The sequence below is a fragment of the Heloderma suspectum genome, chromosome 16 (genome assembly GCF_057233095.1).
Source record: "Heloderma suspectum isolate Gila_16-S chromosome 16, 16-S_ref, whole genome shotgun sequence".
NCBI classification, from domain to species: domain Eukaryota; kingdom Metazoa; phylum Chordata; class Lepidosauria; order Squamata; family Helodermatidae; genus Heloderma; species Heloderma suspectum.
In genome coordinates, this window is record NC_139473.1 from 5785093 (window position 1) to 5805438 (window position 20346).

At 45.3% G+C, this 20346-nt stretch overlaps 2 protein-coding genes across 10 annotated transcripts in view; both read left to right on the forward strand.

The window, feature by feature from the left end:
* Nucleotides 1–4043, forward strand: part of MED13 (mediator complex subunit 13) — a 110062-nt gene extending 106019 nt beyond the window's left edge. Inside the window, exons 29-30 of the mRNA XM_084823319.1 lie at nucleotides 1985–2085; nucleotides 2967–4043. Coding sequence (XP_084679445.1) covers nucleotides 1985–2085; nucleotides 2967–3099 — 234 coding nt within the window. The 3' untranslated portion in view covers nucleotides 3100–4043. The remainder of the gene's footprint in view (nucleotides 1–1984; nucleotides 2086–2966) is intronic.
* Nucleotides 4044–10042: 5999 nt separating this feature from the next.
* Nucleotides 10043–20346, forward strand: part of INTS2 (integrator complex subunit 2) — a 39026-nt gene continuing 28722 nt past the window's right edge. Inside the window, exons 1-10 of one of the 9 annotated variants that reach the window (XM_084823330.1) lie at nucleotides 10057–10080; nucleotides 10407–10468; nucleotides 11680–11992; nucleotides 12487–12625; nucleotides 12892–12994; nucleotides 14355–14468; nucleotides 15877–16007; nucleotides 16878–17051; nucleotides 18429–18655; nucleotides 20216–20341. In XM_084823330.1, the coding sequence (XP_084679456.1) occupies nucleotides 11700–11992; nucleotides 12487–12625; nucleotides 12892–12994; nucleotides 14355–14468; nucleotides 15877–16007; nucleotides 16878–17051; nucleotides 18429–18655; nucleotides 20216–20341 (1307 nt within the window). In that variant the 5' untranslated portion in view covers nucleotides 10057–10080; nucleotides 10407–10468; nucleotides 11680–11699. The other 8 variants (XM_084823326.1, XM_084823329.1, XM_084823331.1 and 5 more) reach the window with 8 other exon arrangements.

The following is a 20346-nucleotide window of genomic DNA, read 5'->3' on the forward strand; positions in this document are numbered from 1 at the left end:
CTAAAGAGTGCTTCGGAAGACAGTATGCTGTTGTTTTTGGTTGAGACACTTCCCTTTTGGGGTGTGGGTAGTGACAATATGGGACTGGAAACTGGTGTTAAATATATCAGATCAGGGATAACTGGAAAGAGTGTGCATGCAATTAAACAGCTAGTGGCTGCTTTCAAAGTGGAGGGAGAGCCCTCAAGGAAGCAGCAGGCACAGGGTCCAGGAGACCCTGACGCCCAACAACTCTCGGGACACAGATAGTGCTGTGCTGTGATGCCTCCCACCAAGGGTGAAGCAGAGGAAGAGGAGAGTACTTTCTTCTCCTCTCCAGCCAAAGTATTGTGCTTCTGGATCCAGAGCCAGAACTCACTCAGGAGCACAGGAAGCTGCCCTACACCGAGTCAGACCCTTGGTCCATCTAGCCCAGTATTGTCAGCATGGACTGGCGGTGGCTCTCCAGGGTTTCAGGCAGGAGTTCTTCCACCCCTACGTAGAGAGGCCGGGGATCAAAGGTGGAACCTCCTGCATGCAAAGCAGCGGCTCTACCACTGAGTTTTCCAGCTGATCCCTGGCTCTGAGCTCAGCAGTGGGGAGGATGTTGTCTGGCTCTAAATTGACTAGTGGATGGGCTTGGACAGAAGGGAAGGGGCTTGTGGCTTCTGACCCAGGATAGGCAATAAGAGGGTTAGCACTTGCACTTCTCCCTCTGCTCCTTGGGATATTCCCTGGAAGCAGGAGGTAAGTCATGTTCAGCGCTCTCTGGCAAGAGTCGGGCTTTAATGGTTCATGACCTTCATCAGGTACTTGGTTCTGCTCTTCTCTCCCCTGGCAATTTGGGCCTCATTGGGATGTTTGCGCTTAGGAATCTCATTTCAAAAAAGGATAGCGATAGTATAAAAATGGTTAATTTCATGAATTGCTTTACATACAAGTTTTTTGCAAATTTTGAAACATTTTTTTTTCAATTTCTCTGCATCTGATTGGAGAAGATGAGGTGGAAACTCATGAGAAGCTAGAGAGAGGCCCAGTTCTCATTTGTTCAAGCAGCAGGGCAGGCTGGGTACCATTTGCCTAATTACCCTGCCTTGGGCGCAGCTTGTCTTGTCATCTGAATCTGGGCAGCATGGCTTGTGGGGTGGGGGTGGGGGAGCAACAACCCTCAAATAACAACCCACGAGCTGTTGTTGGTTTATTTGAGGGTTGTTTTCCTCTCCAGGAAGCCATGCCCCCTGGGTTCAGACGACACGACAAGCTGCACTTGGATGGATAATTAGGTGAATGGCACCCAGCACATGCTAGCATGCGCTGTGGCTTAAACAAGACACTGTGGCTTGTCTAAGCTGCAGTGATTGTGCAAACCAGGTCAAAGTGGCCGGGTTCGCATGATCAAACTGAATGTCTGTGGATGCCCATTCTGTAACCCATCACCCACCCACCCACCCCCAGTTGTTGTGTCATGTGAATCTGGCAAGGATGGGTTGTTGGCAAACCACCAAACTTAAATAAGGCACCGTGGTTCAGCATGATCGTGCAAACCTGGTGAGTGTGTATAAATTCAGGATTACAACTGCTGAGGAACTGTTACCTGGGAATCTAGGGTAAATGTACAGGTGGGGCTCCCAGAGTACCAGGTGGTGCGGATGGCAGCCTATATGTTTGCATTGCGCAATTGAGGCAGCTGCCAGGAATGGGTAGGGCAGTTTTAATAGCACTGCTGGCAAATGACGATGATAATCAGCCAATTCTTGACTGGATGGCTGTCTGTCCTCTGGGGCCCCCAGTTCAAGCCAAGTTCCAATCCCCAGCATTCCTAGTCCCAAGTTATCATTCCTGGCATTTGTCATTGCCATCTCCAGGGCTCGTGCAGTTGTATAGACTGCTTTTGGTTCCATGCTCTGAATTTTGGCCCCCACAGAGCATTCATTTTGAGCTGAAAAAAGAGGGGATGATATGAGCATCATATCAAACACTGACTGTGTTTTGATTTCTTTTAAAGGCTTCTTTGCACCTCCATGTGCCTTCAGTGCAATCAGACGAGCTACTTCACAGTAAACACTCCCACCCTCTTGACTCAAATCAAACTTCCGATGTCCTCAGGTATTCTCATTGTCTGTATATGTGTGTGTGGGCATTGGGGGCGGGGGGGAGACAGAAAGGAACGCAGAATTCATTGTTATTTTTAAGGCGCAATACTGGTCAACCTGCCAGTGGCTTCCTCTTACTTATAAGAATTACTTTGCATTTATACAGCACTCTATGGTATACTTTTATTTTAATATTATATTTATATCCTTCTTCATTGAAATTCTCAAGGCAGCTTACAAAGCACTTAGACTTTTTATCTCAGTAATCCTGAAAACAGCCTGATAGGGTATGGTATTTTATTTAATTATTTAGAAGATGCATAGCCTGCCTTTCGACCGAATGATCCTCAAGGCAATTTACCATAGATCGTGACCATGCACATGCTCTCACAAACACTCACCCCCAAATGCTCAACATTTAGTCCTCTGGCTGGTGGATGGGGCCAGAGTGTGCTTCCCCTCAGTTCCACAGTCCCAGGGCAACTGGTGCTTGGAGCTGAGGATTCTTCCCGGTAGAGGTGGGGAGGGGAAAGCAAACTCCCTGCGGCTGGGCAGTGGGTGGGCCTGGCTAGTCTTACCATGGTGTTCTTCCAGGGAGGGAGGGGGTGTGGCCGTCCAGTGGTGCTCGGCCATTTGGCTTAGTGAGTCTTAGTGGCGCCACCTGAGCTGAGCGAGTGTCTCTCTCCTGCCTGATTCCCAAACTCCCCCTTGAATACAAAGCTTGCCTGTGACTTGCAGCTGGAAGTTAAGTATTTTGGCCCTTCCTGTTGCTAAGCTCCTCCACTAACAGAAAAGTGTGTGTTAAACAAAGAGCTTCATATGACCTCTTCTGAAAATGAAAAGTCCTCCTCTAATAATTCCTGGGTGGTGGTTTTTCTTTTCTTTTTGTGGCAGGTTTGTGTTGGAACAGTACAACGCACTCTCCTGGCTAACCTGTGATCCTGCGACTCAGGACCGGCGGTCGTGTCTCCCAGTTCACTTCGTGGTGCTGAATCAGTTGTATAACTTTATCATGAATATGCTGTGATCTTTATCTGAACCGAGCAAGAAGAAGAAAAACACAACAGCGACAACAACAAAAGGGAAAGGGAGATTTCACTGCAGGACTAAGTTAATTCTTCTCCGTACGAGTCATTTTGTGATGGGGTAGAGGTATCACTCTGGATCATTTCCAATAAAAATTTGGTTTTGACTTTTGTGGGGTGTGGGGCATATAACCCTGCTGGTGTTCCCCCTCCCTCCAATTTTTTTGTTGTTGCATTGCCTATACCAGACTGATTAAGATGGTGAATTGGTCGGTCAAAATGTATTATAATGCATCTTCTTAGTAGCAAAGTAACCATTCTCCTTCCCCCCCCTCCCCACACCCTGCCACAGTATTTGTGAAGAGTATATGAGCCATAGGCCCCAGCCATGTTTAATGAATATTTTAAAAAGAAAAGAGCATGGAGACAATAAGAAGACAAATGAGGGAGAAAAAACCATTTGTCGAATGCTTTCGGAACACTGCAATGTTCTTGTATTGGATTATAGTACCTAGTATTCAAAAAATATGCCTGCATCTCTTATTTATTGTAAGTTTTTAAATGTATAAATTGTCTTATATTTCTTAACCTCTTTTATAAAAAAAAATTTCCTAGAAGGTTTATACTGCCTTCTTGCTTTAAAGCAATTGGTCTAAAAATATATATGTAATCGTCTTAATTGAAAGTTGCGGTAGGTTGCTTTTAGAGTATTATTTTTTTGTAAGGGGGGGTTGGGGGCAGGGACAGTAAAATTTGTATTTGGTCTTGATGTACAGTTTAATGGGGAATATAGGAGGTGGGGGAGGGAGGGATATAAATGTCCATGCCATTGTGTGTGGGAGATTTACAGCTAAGCTGTAGTTGCAGATTATACGTGTACAGTAACGAAGTTCACTGTGTTTATATAAAATTGAAGAAAAAAAAAAGGTACCGGGTCTTACAGCAATTTTATATCACACCTTTGCAGAGTTAACATAATGGCAATATATTAAAAAGTGATATTGTTAGGTGGTTTAACTTGTAGTGAGAATTTTAAAAAGAATAATAATAATAATAAATTGTTTTAAATTTTTTTTTTGGTATTTTTGTTGAGGGCCGAGACTAGCTTTTTCAGGCCTCTTCCCATTTTTCAAGGAAGGAGGAGGTGGTTACTGCAAGGACCTCTGCTCCTCCATATGTGCGTTTTAGCCAAGAGAGAATCTGTGTCACCCGATGAAATCGCGACACTTTTAAAAAAACAACAACACACCACACCACACCCTTCCCCTCAATAAACTGTGTCACTTTCATCTTCAAGTATTTTTCTGTTAATCACTAAGACCAGATGGAATTTCTCAATGCGTGAATTACAAATGTTATGGTGAAGCAACACCTACTGCTACCCTAAATGCCTCTCTTTGAGGCTGAAACTTTAACCCAGCTCTAGCCATTTTACAAGTGCTAAAAACGACGATAGATGCAAGGAAAACCTGCTTGATTTTGACCTCTAAAGATTGGTGTGCATATTAACTGGAATATGGTTTAAATAGATTCTCAGTCAATTCTGGGGTTCAGATCTGATTCCACTAATGAGAGAAAAACATTATTTTGCTTCTTCACCCCTCCCCCAGCCTGTTGTTTCAATCTCTTGTAAGTTTGGCACTTTGTAATGGAAGTTCCAGGCTCACCCATATATGAACTTGTTCCCTTTTAAATAAACATCTAGGCTCCAGAATAGTAAAATACCAAGGGAGCAAATGTGAAAAACGGTGAGCTGTTCCCTGCTGCTTCTTTCAACGAGCCCTGTTCTTCCTTTCCTCATTCTTGCTGACATGTCTATTCTGAGAGGCTTCCTTGCCTTTTCCTATCAGCAATCAGAGAAGCAGTGACAGGTACCCATGTAGAAAAGCTACTCCTGCTACCATCAGCTTGCTGCAGGTACTTGGCTGAGCTTAGCCTTTTAAGGTTTGTTGAGTAATTATGAGACTCTTTCAGCCTTGTTGAGGGAAGCCTTGTGAATAGCGCAGGTCACAGACTTGGGAAAAATTGCTTACAGCCTCTTTCTCTGGGGCCCCTGGGCAAGTCATAATTAATGAGTGGAGGTTGTATAGCAGCATCGTTTGCTTGGTTTTGTGCCCCAATTGATCAGAATCCCCATAGTAATACCCAGTTCGTTTCTTTGCAAAGTCACAAAACCTGCAAATATTCACAAGGCCCGAATTTCAGCATCTTTCTGAAATCGTGTTAAGTACAGAGAATTTAACCATGAAGGTATCACTCTTTTCTGTGTCTAAATATAGTACTTGTGCATTCTCTTGGTGTGCAATGAATGTACACTTGGCCAAGATTGCAGATGGCCATTCAGAAAACAGCATATTTTGATATTGTTACAAGATGGGAGTTATTCACATTTTGATGGACTAAGAATGCTAAACAATGTCAAAAGTACAGTTATAATCCTATCTTTTTTCTTATTTTTTAACATGGGGTGAGGCTTTCTAGGTGGTATGTGCCCCCTAAATCTGGAATTAATGTGTTTTTCAATAAGCACAACGTAGCCAAATACAATTCTAAAATATCCTGGGTTACTTTTTACATTTCTGCTGTTTATTGCATTGCATTCCCGTGGGTGTGTCCTGTTGTGATGACCACCCACATTGGGGATTCAAGTATCTGTTAACGGTGGATGCTTTTCAGATGCCTCTGTTTCTGTTTACCCTTCCAAAGCAGTTGCACGAGAACTATTTCCCAAGCTTAAATGTAGGGACATTTTCCCAAGCTTAAATGTCCAGCCAAAGTTAAAGACTTTAAAGTCCCTTGGGATTTCAATAGGGGAGCCTAAGGCACATGCTTAAATTCACCCATTGTAATCAATGGGATTTGAAAAGACTTAACTTTGGCCAGATGGTAATTGTAATGTTGTCCATTCTGGTGTGACATAACTGTTTGCATATCCCCTCTTGGGCTGATTCTTCCGACTTTTGTCCTGCTACAGAATGGCTTATTGGGATCTGCCAGAACAAAATCTTGTGCAAAAACAAGCAGTAAATAAATAAGTGAAAACGAGCAGTAAATAAATACATAAAAATCCAGGATTCTCAATGTGTTACTGCTCAGACAGCAGAGTTTGTGTTAAGTCCCCCTTGTATGATCAGGTTGACCAGACACCCCGCCGCTCGGCTTTTTAAATGATCATTGCATGATGGTGGGAACACTGGCACTTGGGAGTAAAATGCTGTAAACCCATTCCCATGAGGACATCTGAAGTGTATCGGGGTTAGTGTTGGTTGTTGACAGGCTGGCCTGGACTCAAGGAAATGGCAGGGGAAAGGACCTCAACTTTGGGAACAGCTTATTGAAAGGAAATGCTCAGCGCATTCTTGGTTAAAACAGCAAAAAAACAGACCCCAACACAGCATCATCTTGTGCATATAAAAGAGTTATTTACCTGATCCATGTTGGGCTGTAGTATTCATAACAAACAGGTGTTTCCTAAAACCTACTGAAAGGCCTGTCTTCTTGCTTTTCCCTACTTTGTGCTGCTTCCTTTCTTTTTCTGTTTGTCCCATCTGGGCTCAAACTGTGTGGGAATCTATGTGTGAAGCCATTTGAAAAGTCTGATGTTGAAGTGTCTGTGTTGCTCTGTTACAGTCTCACCCCTGGTTCTTATTTGCAAAACACTAAACAGCAGAATGCCAAATCACATTCTCTAGCCTGGAAGCTGTTCAGAGTAGGATGTCATAGGTATCCTCCCCACCTCCCCCAAACTTGAGATTCTGTGGACACCCTTGCACAGTGAAGAAAGCCTTCTAGGCCTTGTTGACTACTTTGTGAAATTGTAGCGCTGATTTAACAGTGCATGGGATGGTTGCCTACTGCACAGCAATAATCAGAAGGTAGATCTGGTGGCAGCATTTCTGGAGCTCTTTAACCAGGATGAGGTTCAAATCACTTGTCTCCACAGTTTGCAGCAATGGACACACATCCTTCCTAAATTTAAGTTTCTTAAACCTCTCATCTTGCATGTCCGTCAGTGTGGCACAATTAACTTAAGTATGATTTTACATTATTTGGTTTTAGAATTTTCCTGCTTTTGTTAACTTTTTTAAAGTCATGCATTGCTATGGAAAATTTGCTGATGAAGCATCTTTTATCTGATTGAAATATCGTATGTTGCATTATTTGAACATGCTCAGATTTCATCCTTTGCTCAATGCTGTTGTGTCCTGCGGCTTGCTGTGCACTAGTTCCTTGGCACAGTTCTGTTAATATTTAACCATGCATGTTACAATGCTTTGGGCTTGGTTTTTCCTTCCTGTCAGTTTGGTTTCTCAGTTAAGCAAATGCTGCTGTTAGCTGCCTTGACATGATTTCTCAAGATGACAAAATGTCATGCCTTGAAAATCATTTCAATCAAAAATCAAGGACCTTGAATTACATGTAGAAAATACCTTTGTTTGCACCTGTTTCTAATGGAGTAAAAAGTGAAATTTGAAGGAGTACAATTTCGCTTTTGAGAAAAAAATAATCCTCAGGGTCACGCTTTCAGGAAAGTTTTAATGTATAGTAGTCGGTTTTCCAAATAAACTGGAGCTGAGAATCATGGTGGAAAAGCTTACTTGGGTTTAAAAGCAAAGTTGTGGCATAAATACTGGACATGTCAGTTTCATAAATGTTCTTAAAAATAAAAAAGCTGGGTCACTTTAAGAGTGGGAGGAGAGTTCTTAAGTTCGTATTCAGCAGTAACATTTGATGGTCCAATTCTCTCTCGTGTGCTTTATTTAACATGATAAACAGACAAAAAAATAAGGAACAAACACTATTGTTGCAGAATGCCATAAACACTGAGTTGTACAAATTGTGATCGAGGAAATGAAAAAAAAAAGGTTTATACTTTTTAAAAAAAATTCAAATGGAATAAATTATTCATGAAGCCTTCCTTCATTGTGAGTCTCTTTGTTTTGGGGGAAAAAAACCCCAACAACAATCCAACAGGCCTTGAAATCTACAAATGTCTCTGCTTGTTGATCTTTTTCCTTAGTTCCTCATCCTCAAAGGAGGTTAGCACTGTACATAACTCCTCCCATTTCATTTTCACACAACAGCCCTATGAAGTAGGTTAGGCTGAGAGAGGGTGACTAATCCAAGGACACCCAGTAAGTTTCAAGGCAGCAGTCATCCTCTGGCATTCTAACCCAGCTGTCCTGAATCTGGTGTTCTCCAGAAGTTTTGGGGTTCAACTCCCATGAGCCCCAGCCCACATGGACAATGATCAGGAATGGTGGGAGTTGCAGTCCAAATTATCTGGAGGACACCAGGCTGGGAAAGGCTGAGTCTAACCCATACGCTAGACACCTGCTCTAATTCTAGAGCAGTATTTTGCCTGCTGGCAGCATCCACCCAGATGCCACAGAAAGTTCACAAATATAAGATGATATGCAATTGCATTGTTGCACTTGGCATAGAATCCAGTTTTTATTTTTTAAGCTGTGTTTATGTGTGTGTTTTTAAAAAGAGCACATACACAGTTCCAGCGCTGGGTTTTCTATCACATCTGCACAGCCATTACAAAATACACTGAATACAGAACGTTATTTTAATGGCTGGGGCTAAAATGATTATGATTCTGTCCCACCTATACCCCTCACCACCCTTTGAGCATGAGATTTTCTGCTCCTGCAGTATATTGCCACTTGGAGTTTGACCACTGTATGGTGCAAAGCTCTTCTCCCAAATGGGAAGTTGAATTGCTCACAGATGCCCCTGCCACAATAAACCTTGAGCAGCTTTTTTGTCCTGCTGAATGACAAAATTGAACCTACTGAAATCCTCTCTCCTGCAGAGTTATTAAAGACACAGCAGCTCTTTTCCAAGCATGCTTTATTATCCTGGGCTGGTGCCCTTCTGTTACCATTTTCTGTCGTGCAGCTAGGACTAGACCAGTGCAGCAACTAGGGGACTTCCAAATGAGGGCTGCAGAAGCAAGCCCCATTTGTTCCTCGAGTCGAGATGGTGCTATGATTTCAGTGAGTTTAATATGCAAAACTGTACGGACAGAGTAGTTTTATCAGGGTTGGCAAAACAGTTCAGCTGGTGCTGTTCTAACGCAACAGGTATGTAGAAGCAGTTGTAAAGCATGGCAGGGTGAGTGGGGGCGAAAAAAAACGTTAGCTGTGTTTTTTGCAAATAACACGTGGCCATTTAAAGCACACCGCCCCCGCCCCCCCGGAACAATGAAGTCCAGGGTCTAAACTTACAGAGCTACACCACTGACGTTATGTACACAATATATATGTTTAAATTGTAATATAAACAAACAAAAGGGCTTATAATTCCTGATAATAAACTACTCTTTTATCTGCTTCTGATTTTTGTTGTGCCTTTTGATTCGCTTTGGGAAAACTTGTAATTGTATAAATGCTTCAAGTAGATTGGAGTGCATTCCTGTACAAGTCTACTCAGAAGTCAGCCCCACTGAGTTCAAGGAGATTTACTCCCAGGAAAGCGTGTATACGGGTTGCAGCCTAACAGCACAATCCTATGTCAACTCAGAAGTAAGTGCCATTAAGATCAATGGGATTGACTCCCAGGTAAGTTGTGTATACAGATTGCACTATTAAATCCTGAATATGTTAAATAAGGCTGCAATCCTACATACACTTAGCAGGGGGCAAGTTCCACTGAATTCAATCGGGCTTGCTTCTGAGTAGGTCTGCATAGTACTTTGCGCTGTAAATGAACTAAATGATAAAGGGCATGAATAAAATGACGAAAAACAATAATGATAAAGAGCATCAGACTTTGGAGACGCTCCTGCTCGCCACCGTCTTGGAAGCCGTCAAGGTCCGGGCGGAAAAGGACCGAGAGAGCGTGAAGAAGCCACTTCCGCCCATGCAGGGGCGGAGCTTCTCGTCATTCCGCGGCGGAAGTTTGCCTCTGTCCGACTTCTTCCGGCTGTGGGGTGGCCGGAAGTGACGCCTCCCCGGAAGTAGTGCCTCATAAGGGTGCATATGTGTGGATGAGAAATTCCGGTCTTTAGCGTGGGGTGGGCTTGTGGGGGTCTTTTATTTTTCACAGGTAGGGGTTGGGGAGGCTCCGGGCTCTTTTTTCTTCCCCTTTCATAGAATAGTAGGGTTGGAAGGGGCCTACAAGGCCATCGAGTTCTTTCCCCATATATGAGTGGGGGATAGTAAAACTCGGACGCCTGGGTTCCTTTAAGAGTGATCGCCCCTTTCTCTTCTCCACCCCGCTCTGCCTCTTGCTTTTCCTTCTTCCCTCAATTTTATTACTGATTTATTGATTACATTTATATCCTGCCTTTTCTCCGAAGAGCTCAAGGCGCATGAGGTTCTCCTGCTTCAACCCATGTTATCCTCACGTCGGCCCTGTGAGGTAGGCCAGGCTGAGAGAGAGTGACTGGGCCAAGGTCACCCAGTGGGCTTCATGGCTCGGTGGGGATTTGAACCCGGGTGTCGCCATTCCTAGTCCGACGCTCTTCACCACCACACCATACTGGTTCTCAGTCTTTGCCTCCTTTTCTGGCCTTCTCCTTACACTGCCTCCCTTAGTGGGAGGGGGGATAACTCCTTGCACACCCATTGGAGAAATTCTGCAAAAAGTTATTTTCCATTTATTTGTTTATATGGCTCCTTCCATGCACATGGTGCTCTGCAAAGGATGGGAGGCGAGGTCTCTCTCCCAAGGGGCTTACAGTCTAGAAACAGACACATGACATGAGAGGCAACAGAGGCAGGGGCGAACAGGAAAAGGGTTTGCAATTATTGTAGAGAATGCATTCTTAGGCTAAGTTAAGAGTAGGTTTGGGGGACGAAGGGGTTGGTCTATGTTATATTGAAGTAAGGCAGCAATGTCCACATGGCAAATTTCTGTAGTAATATGTAGTTTTGGTGATCCAATAGATGGCTTATAAAGGCTTGCTTTGGCCCAAAGTGTAAAAAGGTTTCCAGCTTGGAAGAAATAGGAAATAGACATCTATGTGTACAAGAGGGAGAAATTCCTTAAATGTTTAAAATTGCCAGTTTCGTAGCACTGAGACTGAGTTGGCAGGGGGAAAACCCTCCCTACGAATAGTGCCGTGAACAGGTGTGTTGGGGTAATGGAGCAGGCTTCTGAGTCCTGCAGAACACTTCTTCAGGGAGGAAGTGTCTGGTATAGCTCAACAGCTTGGTTAGTTACTACACTTTAACAAACTGATCTGGGTGTGCCGTCTTTGTCACTATTATTACAGAAGGACTCTTCCAAAGGCTTGAAGAATTAATTTCTTAGACAATGTAGATTATGTATTTCATGTATTCTGCATTCCTATATTACTTTTGTATATTACATTCTTATTATCTTCTTAAGTTGGTTTATTCTACAGTGGATTGTAGCCTATGTTTATATGTACCTGTTGCTTTCTCTTTTCTCTATGCTTGTTTAGTCAGGCTTCTTCCTATGAAAGTTCATACTGCGGCAAAGCCGTTAATCCCTATGGTTAGCTTCACATTTACCACTACAGTCACTTCCTTGGAATTTTGGATCTTTGCCTGCCTGCCTGCGCGGAACCTACCCAGCATCTGCCCTCTTCACTTCCGTTATTGCAGTTTTCGGAGCGCCTTGCAAAATGGCAGACAGCGCAGCCCTTCAGTTTGTCAGCCCTTACGCTTTTGAAGCCATGCAGAAGGTGGATGTTGTGCGTTTAGCAGCCCTGAGTGACCCAGAGCTCCGGCTGTTGCTGCCTTGCTTGGTGCGGATGGCCTTGTGCGCGCCAGCAGATCAGAGCCAGAGCTGGGCTCAGGACAAAAAGCTGATTCTCCGCCTCCTTTCAGGAGTAGAAGCTGTCAATTCCATTGTGGCCTTGCTCTCCGTGGACTTTCACGCTTTGGAGCAGGATGCCAACAAAGAGCAACAGCTTAGGTAATCAGTGTTCAGTCACAGCGATTACTCGCTTATGTATACCAGCCCTGCAAAAAATCCTTGCCTGTGCATGTCAACAGAAGTAGTTTGGGGTAACATTCAAAATCCTGAATAAGAAAAAAAAATCTTCAACTTACAAAATCTTCCATACTGCCTAGATGCAGTTTGTACTCACTATAGATCAGCCTTTCCCAATCTGGTACCTTCTGACTACAGCTCCTATCATCCCAGGCAGCAGGAAAATATTTTTTAAAATTAAATTTAAAAAAATCTTAAATAAAAATCAGGAGAGGAAGGGAACCAAGAGAGGTGTCTGCGGGTGCCACATCGGAGACTCCAGTCATATGCCAAGAACAAACTTTGGCTTGTGACCCTAGTTGGGAAGGGCAGTGGAGTTGTACAGTCATCCCGATAGGATTGCGCCCTTAGCCTGCGACTCGAGGTAGTATGGTGGCAGGACGTGCACCTACAATCTGCTTTCATCCTCTCCATAGGCATAAAATTGGTGGAGGTACCAGTGAGAGCATCTTGGTGTCGCAATTGCAACATGGTCTGACGCTGGAGTTTGAACACAGCGATTCCCCACGACGGCTCCGTCTTGTGCTTAGCGAACTGCTGGCAATTATGAACAAAGTGAGTATCTTTCTTTCTCTCTCATTCTCATTTCCTCCTCCCCCCCCCCTTAAAAAAAAGAACCTTAATGCAGGCTTTCTCAACATGGTGTTGGACTGCAACTTCCATCCTCCCCAGCCAGCATGGCCAGTGATGGGTGTTGCAGTCCAACACATCTTGAGGGCTGTGGAAAGCTGTCTGAATGTGTGTGAGCTTCTTTCTCCTTTTTTTAGCGCTGGTTAGGCTGATTCAGTTTTTGAAAAGCCCCTCTCAACTACACATTGTAGGTGGCGGACTCCAACGGTGAGTTTTTTTTCAAATCTCCCGAGCTGTTTGAGAGCCCTGTCTATTTGGATGAAGCTGCCGATGTCCTCTGCATCCTGCAAGCAGGTATGTGTTCTCCAAAGTTGCTCCCTTCCCCTTGCCACCCCCACACCCCCCAAGTCCAAAGAAATAGCTGTTCTTGTAGCAGGGTTGTGTGATCTCACCACACCTAAAAAAAGATATTGTAGAGATGGAAAAAGTGCAGAAAAGGGCAACTAAAATGATCCAGAGGCTGAAGCATCTCCCTTATGAGAGAAGGTTACAACAGCTGCGATTGTTTAGCTTGGAAAAAAGGAGTGTAAGGGGAGACGTGATGGAGGTCTACAAAATTATGCATGGTGTGGAGAATGTGGATAGGGAGGCATGTCTCTCCCTCTCTCAAAATATTAGAACCCAGGGCCACCCTATGAAGCTGATTGGTGGGAGATTGAGGACAGATAAAAGGAAGGTCTTCTTCACACAGTGCAGAGTTAAACTATGGAACGCGCTACCACAGGATGTAGTGATGGCCACCAATTTGGATGGCTTTAAAAGGGGGTTAGACAAATTCCTGGAGGAGAAGTCTAGCAATGGCTACTAATCCTGATGGCTGTGTGCTGCCTCCAGTATCAGAGGAAGTATGCCTGTGTACACCAATTGCTGGGGAACACGAGTGGGAGGGTGCTGTTGCACTCATGTCCTGCTTGTGGATTTCCCACAGGCAGCTGGTTGGCCACTGTGGGAACAGAATTCTTATCTAGATGGATGGACCCTTGGTCTGATCCAGCAGGCTCTTCTTATGTTCTTAAGCACGGGCAAATCTCACTGCGTCCAAAATTCAGCTTGGTTCCTGTGAATCTTAAGGACCTGTTGCTGTTCCCAAGATTTGCTATGAAGTCTTGTTTTTACTTTAGAGTAAAACCAGTCTTGTTAAATGTAGGCAGTTGGATCTGTGTGGATTTAGGAACCTGTCTTATAGTAATTCAGGGTGCAATCTTATGTATGTTTAGACAGAAAAATGTCTGACAGCTCCTATGCTCCAGCAGGGGCCCATTGACGAGAGCCCCCAGGACTTGCTCCTCCTCTTCACCATTGCAACCTGTTTGTTCTCCTGCGTCTTGCTCTGGCCCAGACAACAGTGGTGGTGAGAAGGAGGAGCAGGAGATGCCATGGCCTGGCCTGCTTGCTCACTGGCTCTCCACCTGTCAAGCAAGTAAGTGGTAGCAATGATGAGGAAGAGGATAAAGAGCAAGAACAGCTGGTGATGCTGGCAGAGAGAAAGTGGACTCACTGGGCGGGAGGCCGTGGAGGGTGTCTTGCTCAAGGGCCCTCCAAAACCTGGAGCTGGCACTGAATGGGGGATTTTCCCCAAATAAGCATATTAGCTTGATTGCTCCTTAGAGCTGTGGTTGGTCGCTGTTACTGTTTTGAAACTCCTTCCATTCAGAGCTTCCTTCGCTGTTGCCTATTGTGGACGTGGCTGAAGCGTTGCTCCATGTGAAGAACGGGGCGTGGTTTCTCTGTCTCTTAGTGGCCAATGTTCCCGACAGCTTCAATGAAGGTATCCTGCACCATCGCTAGTATTAAACCCATTCACTGAGTGTGGATCCTGATACAGCCAAAACAGAACCACACATGCACAAGAGGGGAGGAATCTGCAGGGGTGGGGGGACACACTACAGTTTGCAGACGTACAAACGAAGTACAGAAAAAAAATAAAGGGGGTGGGGAAATACCCTAAAGCAGCCCAGGATGAAAGTGATCTGTGGCTAGAAGAGTTCAGAAGAATTCTGTACATGGCCAGATCACTGACAAATAGGGTTTGGATTTGGTGGGACTCTATTTAAGCAGGGGTGAGGGACTTATTAAAATCTGTAAAATTGTCATATTAATTGGTTGCCTAGGCTCATGCATTCATGCAGCTCTCCTGGTGCATTTTTAGGGTTTGATGTTAGAATTCCTGATCTGTAGTAACCCCGATGCAGATTTGTACTTGTATTATTTCTGCACTGTGGTCTAAAACTACTTAGCTGTGCTTTTGCTTTGTGGATGACCTGCTGTGGTTATGGACCAGACTATCTGAACAACTATCTATACCAGGGGTGGACAATTTGAGGCCCTCCAGATGTTTTGGCCTACAGCACCTACTATCCCTCAGCATTGGCTGTACTGGCTAGGGCTGATGGGAGTTGTAGGTTAAAACATCTTGAGGGCCAGCTACACCCATATCTGCCTGCCTGAGCCTTAATTTATTATTATTTTATTTATTATATTCTATACCGCCCAAGAGCCAAAGCTCTCTGGGTGGATCACAACAACTGAAACGTTAAAGTACAAGACAATAAAATATAATGTCAAGATTTAGAAGTTTAAAACTACAGTATAAAATAAAAACCAAAATAAAACCTAGCAGCAGTGGAAAGATTTAAAACACAGTAACAGATTTAAAACAGAAGCTAAAAGACTAAAGGTGCAATCCTATGCATGCTTAGACAGAAAAAGTCCTACAGTTCCCCACATGGCTGGCTGGGGCGTGGTGGGAATTGTAGAACATTTTCTGTCTAAACATGCATAGGATTGCGCCCTAAACTGCATAAGGTTGACTATGTGAACTAGATGGGGGAATGCATTCCTGTTGATACTGCTGGACCTCTCAACAGCATTCGAAAGGCAACTCATAAATGATTTTATCGATAAAAATAGGAGATGGGGACAGCTGGAAGCCTTGTTTTGTGGCTGGGTACTTTAGCCTCACTGGAGCATTTAAAGATGTACTTGTTTATTGGGTTCCGTGAGCAGTTTTCTCTCCCAGCAGATGGTTGGAAAATTCTGATGTGGCGTAATAAACCTTAAAAACAAGTAGGTTTGTGAAGGAGCAAGATCCAGTTCTGATACTGAGAGCGGAACATTCTTAATCAATGCCCCCCCCCGCTCCTTTTTCCCTCTCCCGATTTTTGGCTGGATTCCAGTCTGTAGGGGCTTGATCAAGAACGGTGAGCGGCAAGACGAGGAAAGCTTCGGAGGTCGCCGTAGGACAGAGGCTCTGCGCCACCTGTGCAAGATGAACCCTTCTCAGGCGCTGAGAGTGCGTGGCATGGTGGTGAGCCCCAAATCTGCCTTTTGCACAGGGAGTGGGTGGGTGAATGCATGCCCTTTGGGAACCCGGGTGGGGTGGGGGGCTTTTGGGAAAGCCAGCCGCCTTCTTCAGGCCAAGTAACTTTTCAGTCGTGGTGGTGTTTTATTAAATTGCTTCATCCCTCCCCACGGTAAGCGGTCCCTGTGGCCAGAAATCATTTCCCTTTCCTGTTAGCAGCAGAGGGAGGAAAAACAGGTAAAGCAGGATGACCAGGGAGGGGAGGGGCTTTGGGAGCGGATCCCTGTCCCTTCTGTCATTGGCCGGCCTGGTCTGGTCTGGCATGGGTGGGGAATTTGAGAACTAGTGTGGCGTAGTGGCTAGAGTGTTGGACTGAGATCTGAGTTCTACTCCCCATTTGATACTGTGATGGCCACTAACTTGGATGGCTTTAAAAGAGGAGCAGACAAATTCGTGGCAGATAAGAGTATAAATGGCTCCTAGTCATGATGGCTGTATATTACCTCCAGTATCAGAAGCAGTATGCCTCTGTGTGCCAGTTGCTGGACACAACAGAAAGAGAGGTTTATTTGCCTTCATATTCTGCTTGTGGCCTTCCTGAACGCATCTAGTTGGCCACTGTGGGAAACAGAATGCTGGACTAGATGGACTTCTTCTCTGATCCAGCAGGACTCTTACGTTCTTATGGCCTTGGGCATCGAGCAAAGATCCCAAACAGGTTTGTATGGAAAGAGGCTGCCTTCGCGTGGGTGTGTGTAGTTGCTCCAGTGTAGGCCAGTGGTGTGTATCACTTCCACAGTGCTCTGGTAGCAGGATCCCCTTCCAAAGTAAATGAACACCCGGGCTTTCTTTTTCTTTTCTTTCTTCTTGTATTAGGTGGAAGAGTGTCATTTACCAGGGCTTGGGGTTGCTTTGACTTTGGATCACATGAAGGTCGAGTCTTCGGAGGATGGCGTCAGTGACCTGGTGTGCTTCGTGAGCGGCTTGTTGCTCGGGACCAATGCAAAAGTCCGGACTTGGTTTGGGACTTTTATCCGGAATGGTCAACAGGTGAGAGCACCCGACATGTAGTCTGGGAATAGGTGAGAAGGCAAGAACAGTAAGCTATCATTTCGCCCTACAGGAGCAAGGCTGGTCATCTCCAGCATGCCCAGGAGGAGGAGATAAGAAGCTCATGTGTCCATTTTCATCTGACTGTGATTACTTGTTTATTTTATTTGCACCCCACCTTTCTCACAAAACATGGTACTCAAGGCAGCTTCATCCAAACTGAGAACTACACTTTGAAGCTAACTTGTTTCCACAAAGCATAGTTAACACTAACCGCAGTTTATCAGGGTTACAATGTGACACATTAACCGTGGTGAGTTGAAAATGGAAGTGAACTTCCAATCTCTGGCTGGAGGAGGAGAGTGGTGTGAGGTTGGGGGGGAGTACATGAACCTTGAGGCTCAGGCACATAATGCAAAACGTATTGATTGATTTGATTTGTACCCCACCTTCCTGCCAAGAAAAATGGCGCCCAAGGCAGCCTTGTTATGTGGAATCTAGGCCAGTGTGTTGGGTGGTTCATAAACACACGTGTATGTGTGTCTGTACATATGTGCAAGCATATTCTTGGTGTTTTAAAAGGATAACACTCAGTAGGAAATGAATGGTACAAAACTGAATTTCTTCTGTTATGACTGTGGGCATGTGTGAACGCATCTTGAAAATTACAAAACTTGTGCAGGCCCTGTGTGGGTGTAAAGTTTAACCATGGTTAGCTCTAGCCATGTTTTTGTTGCTTTAACACCTCGCTAAGATCCCAAACGTACTTCGAAAGTGTGGTTTGGCTTGCTGTGGATAGGGAGGTACCCAAAAGACCTACTTCTCATCGTACAAGCAGAGAAGCAGGTGAACAACTTGAGCTATGGTTTGCTTGGTGCAGATGTCATGCTTAACCACGGTTTGCAGGCCCATGGTTTTCAGCCCACCCTTAACCAAGGTTTACCTACTTAGGGCACAGTCCCATGCGTGTTTAGACAAGAAAAGGTGTACAACTCCCGTACAACTCCCGTACAACTCCCATGGCTGGCTGGGGAATGCTGGGAGTTGTATGACTTTTTTCTGTCTAAACATGCATAGGATTTGCAACTTCAAATATAGGTTAGGGAAAACAAGGCATGGCGAATAAGCATTACCTCTGCTTAAGGCTGCCACGAGCGAGTTAAGTTGCATTAATGAAAATAAATATTTTGCATTGCAACCCTTAAAAGAGAGGATGATGTCCATTTTCTGTACAGATGTTTATAATACAGTTGTGCTATAAAATAAAGAAAAGAAAGGACCCCAAAGCAGAAGTGGCCCCGGAATTGCAAGCTTCCGTTCTTTCTTTTTGGGGTGGGACCAAGCGTCTAGGTTCCTTTCCTCCTTTCGTCCCTACAGAGGAAGAGGGAGAACCTGGGTTCTGTGCTCTGGCAGATGAGAAGGCAGCTTCTCCTGGAACTGATGGTGATCCTGCCCACCGTCCGTAGCATGCACATCCGGGAAGAAGCAGACGCAGACACAGAGCCCAATGTCTCAGTGTATTCGGGGCTGAAAGAGGAGCACGTGGTCAAGGCCAGCGCCCTCCTCCGCCTCTACTGTGCTTTGATGGGGATCGCGGGCTTGAAGTAAGGGCCTTTTGATCTCCTTCTGTGTGCTTTGCCCTCCTGCTCATCTTAGAATCCAGAGCCCTCTGTTTGGTTATTTATTGGAAGTATTTTTATGCCTCTCCTTAGCTAAAATGGTTCCCGGAGCGGCTCACGTAGAATTCGCTACCACAAGATGTAGTGATGGCCACCAACTTAAAAGGGGATCAGGGAACTTTTTGGAGGGTAAGGCTATCAATGAGGGGGTTCACACCACACGCTAACCTACACACAGTGGTTGAACTGTGGGTTCAACTGTGTAGAGCTGGAGAAAGTGCAGGAAAGGGCAACTAAAATGATCCAGAGGCTGGAGCATCTCCCCTATGAGAGAAGGTTAGAATGGCTGGGATGGTTTAGCCTGGAAAAAAGGAGGGTCAGGGGAGACAGGATGGAGGCCTGCAAAATTATGCATGGTGTGGAGAATGTGGATAGGGAAGCATGTTTCTCTCTCTCCCTCAAAATACTAGAACTTGGGGTCATCCTATGAAGCAGACTGGTGGGAGATTCTGGACAGAGGAACTTTCACACAGTGCAGAGTTAAACAATGGAATTCGCTACCACAGGATGTAGTGATGGCCACCACTTTGGATGGCTTTAAAAGGGGGTTAGACAAATTCCTGGAGGAAAAGGCTACCAATGGCTACTAGTCCTGATGGCTCTGTGCTACCTCCAGTACCAGAGGCAGTGAGCCTCTGGACACCAGTTTCTGGGGAACATGGTCGGGAGGGTGCTGATGCACTCATGTCCTGCTTGTGGGTTCCCAGTTGACAGCTGGTTGGCCACTGTGTGAACAGAATGCTGGACTAGATGGAACTTGGTCTGATACAGCAGGGCTCTTCTTATGTTCTTAACCGTGGGTTGTTGTTGAACTGTGGGCTGTCGTGTTGTCTGAATGTAGCCTGTTTTCTCCAGGGTGGCTTGTTAACCATGCAGTGTGGCTTATTTTTCTCGAACAAGTCACCTTGAGAAACCGTGGTATGTTTTTGGGTTGTTCAGGGTGGTTAACAAGCCACACTGCATGGTTGACAAGCCACCCTGCAGAAAACACACTGCTTTCAGTCAACACGATAACCCATGGTTCAACAGGAACCCACACTCAACCACTGAGTGTGGGTTAGCATGTTGTGTGAACCCAGCCAACGGCTCCTAGTCATGATGGCGATATGTTACCTCCAGTATTAGAAACGGCGTGGCCTGAATAGCAGTTTCTGGGGAACATGCGTGGGAGGGTGCTTTTGCGCTACGTCCTCCTTGTGGGTTTCCTGGAGACATCCGACTGGCCACAGGAACAGAGCGCTGCACTGCTAGGCCTTTGGTCAGATTCAGCAGGGCTGTTTTTTGCATTCTTACGTCCTCTGCATGTGTGGACTGTAGCATAGGACATTGACACTTGTGTGAGTGGGCCCCTGGCAATGGATGAATAGAGGAGTAAGCTCTATACTTGGAAGTCGTGTCTTGGGACGGGTGCTTCCAGCCATTGTGGGGAAGAGTGCTCTGTCCTCATGAGGTGGCTGATCCTCTCTTTGTGTCTTTGGCGTCCAGGCCGACGGATGAGGAGGCTGAGCAGTTACTCCAGCTCATGACGAGCCGCCCCCCCGCCATGCCAGCTGGCGTCCGCTTTGTTTCGCTTTCGTTCTGCATGCTGCTGGCCTTCTCCACACTTGTCAGGTACC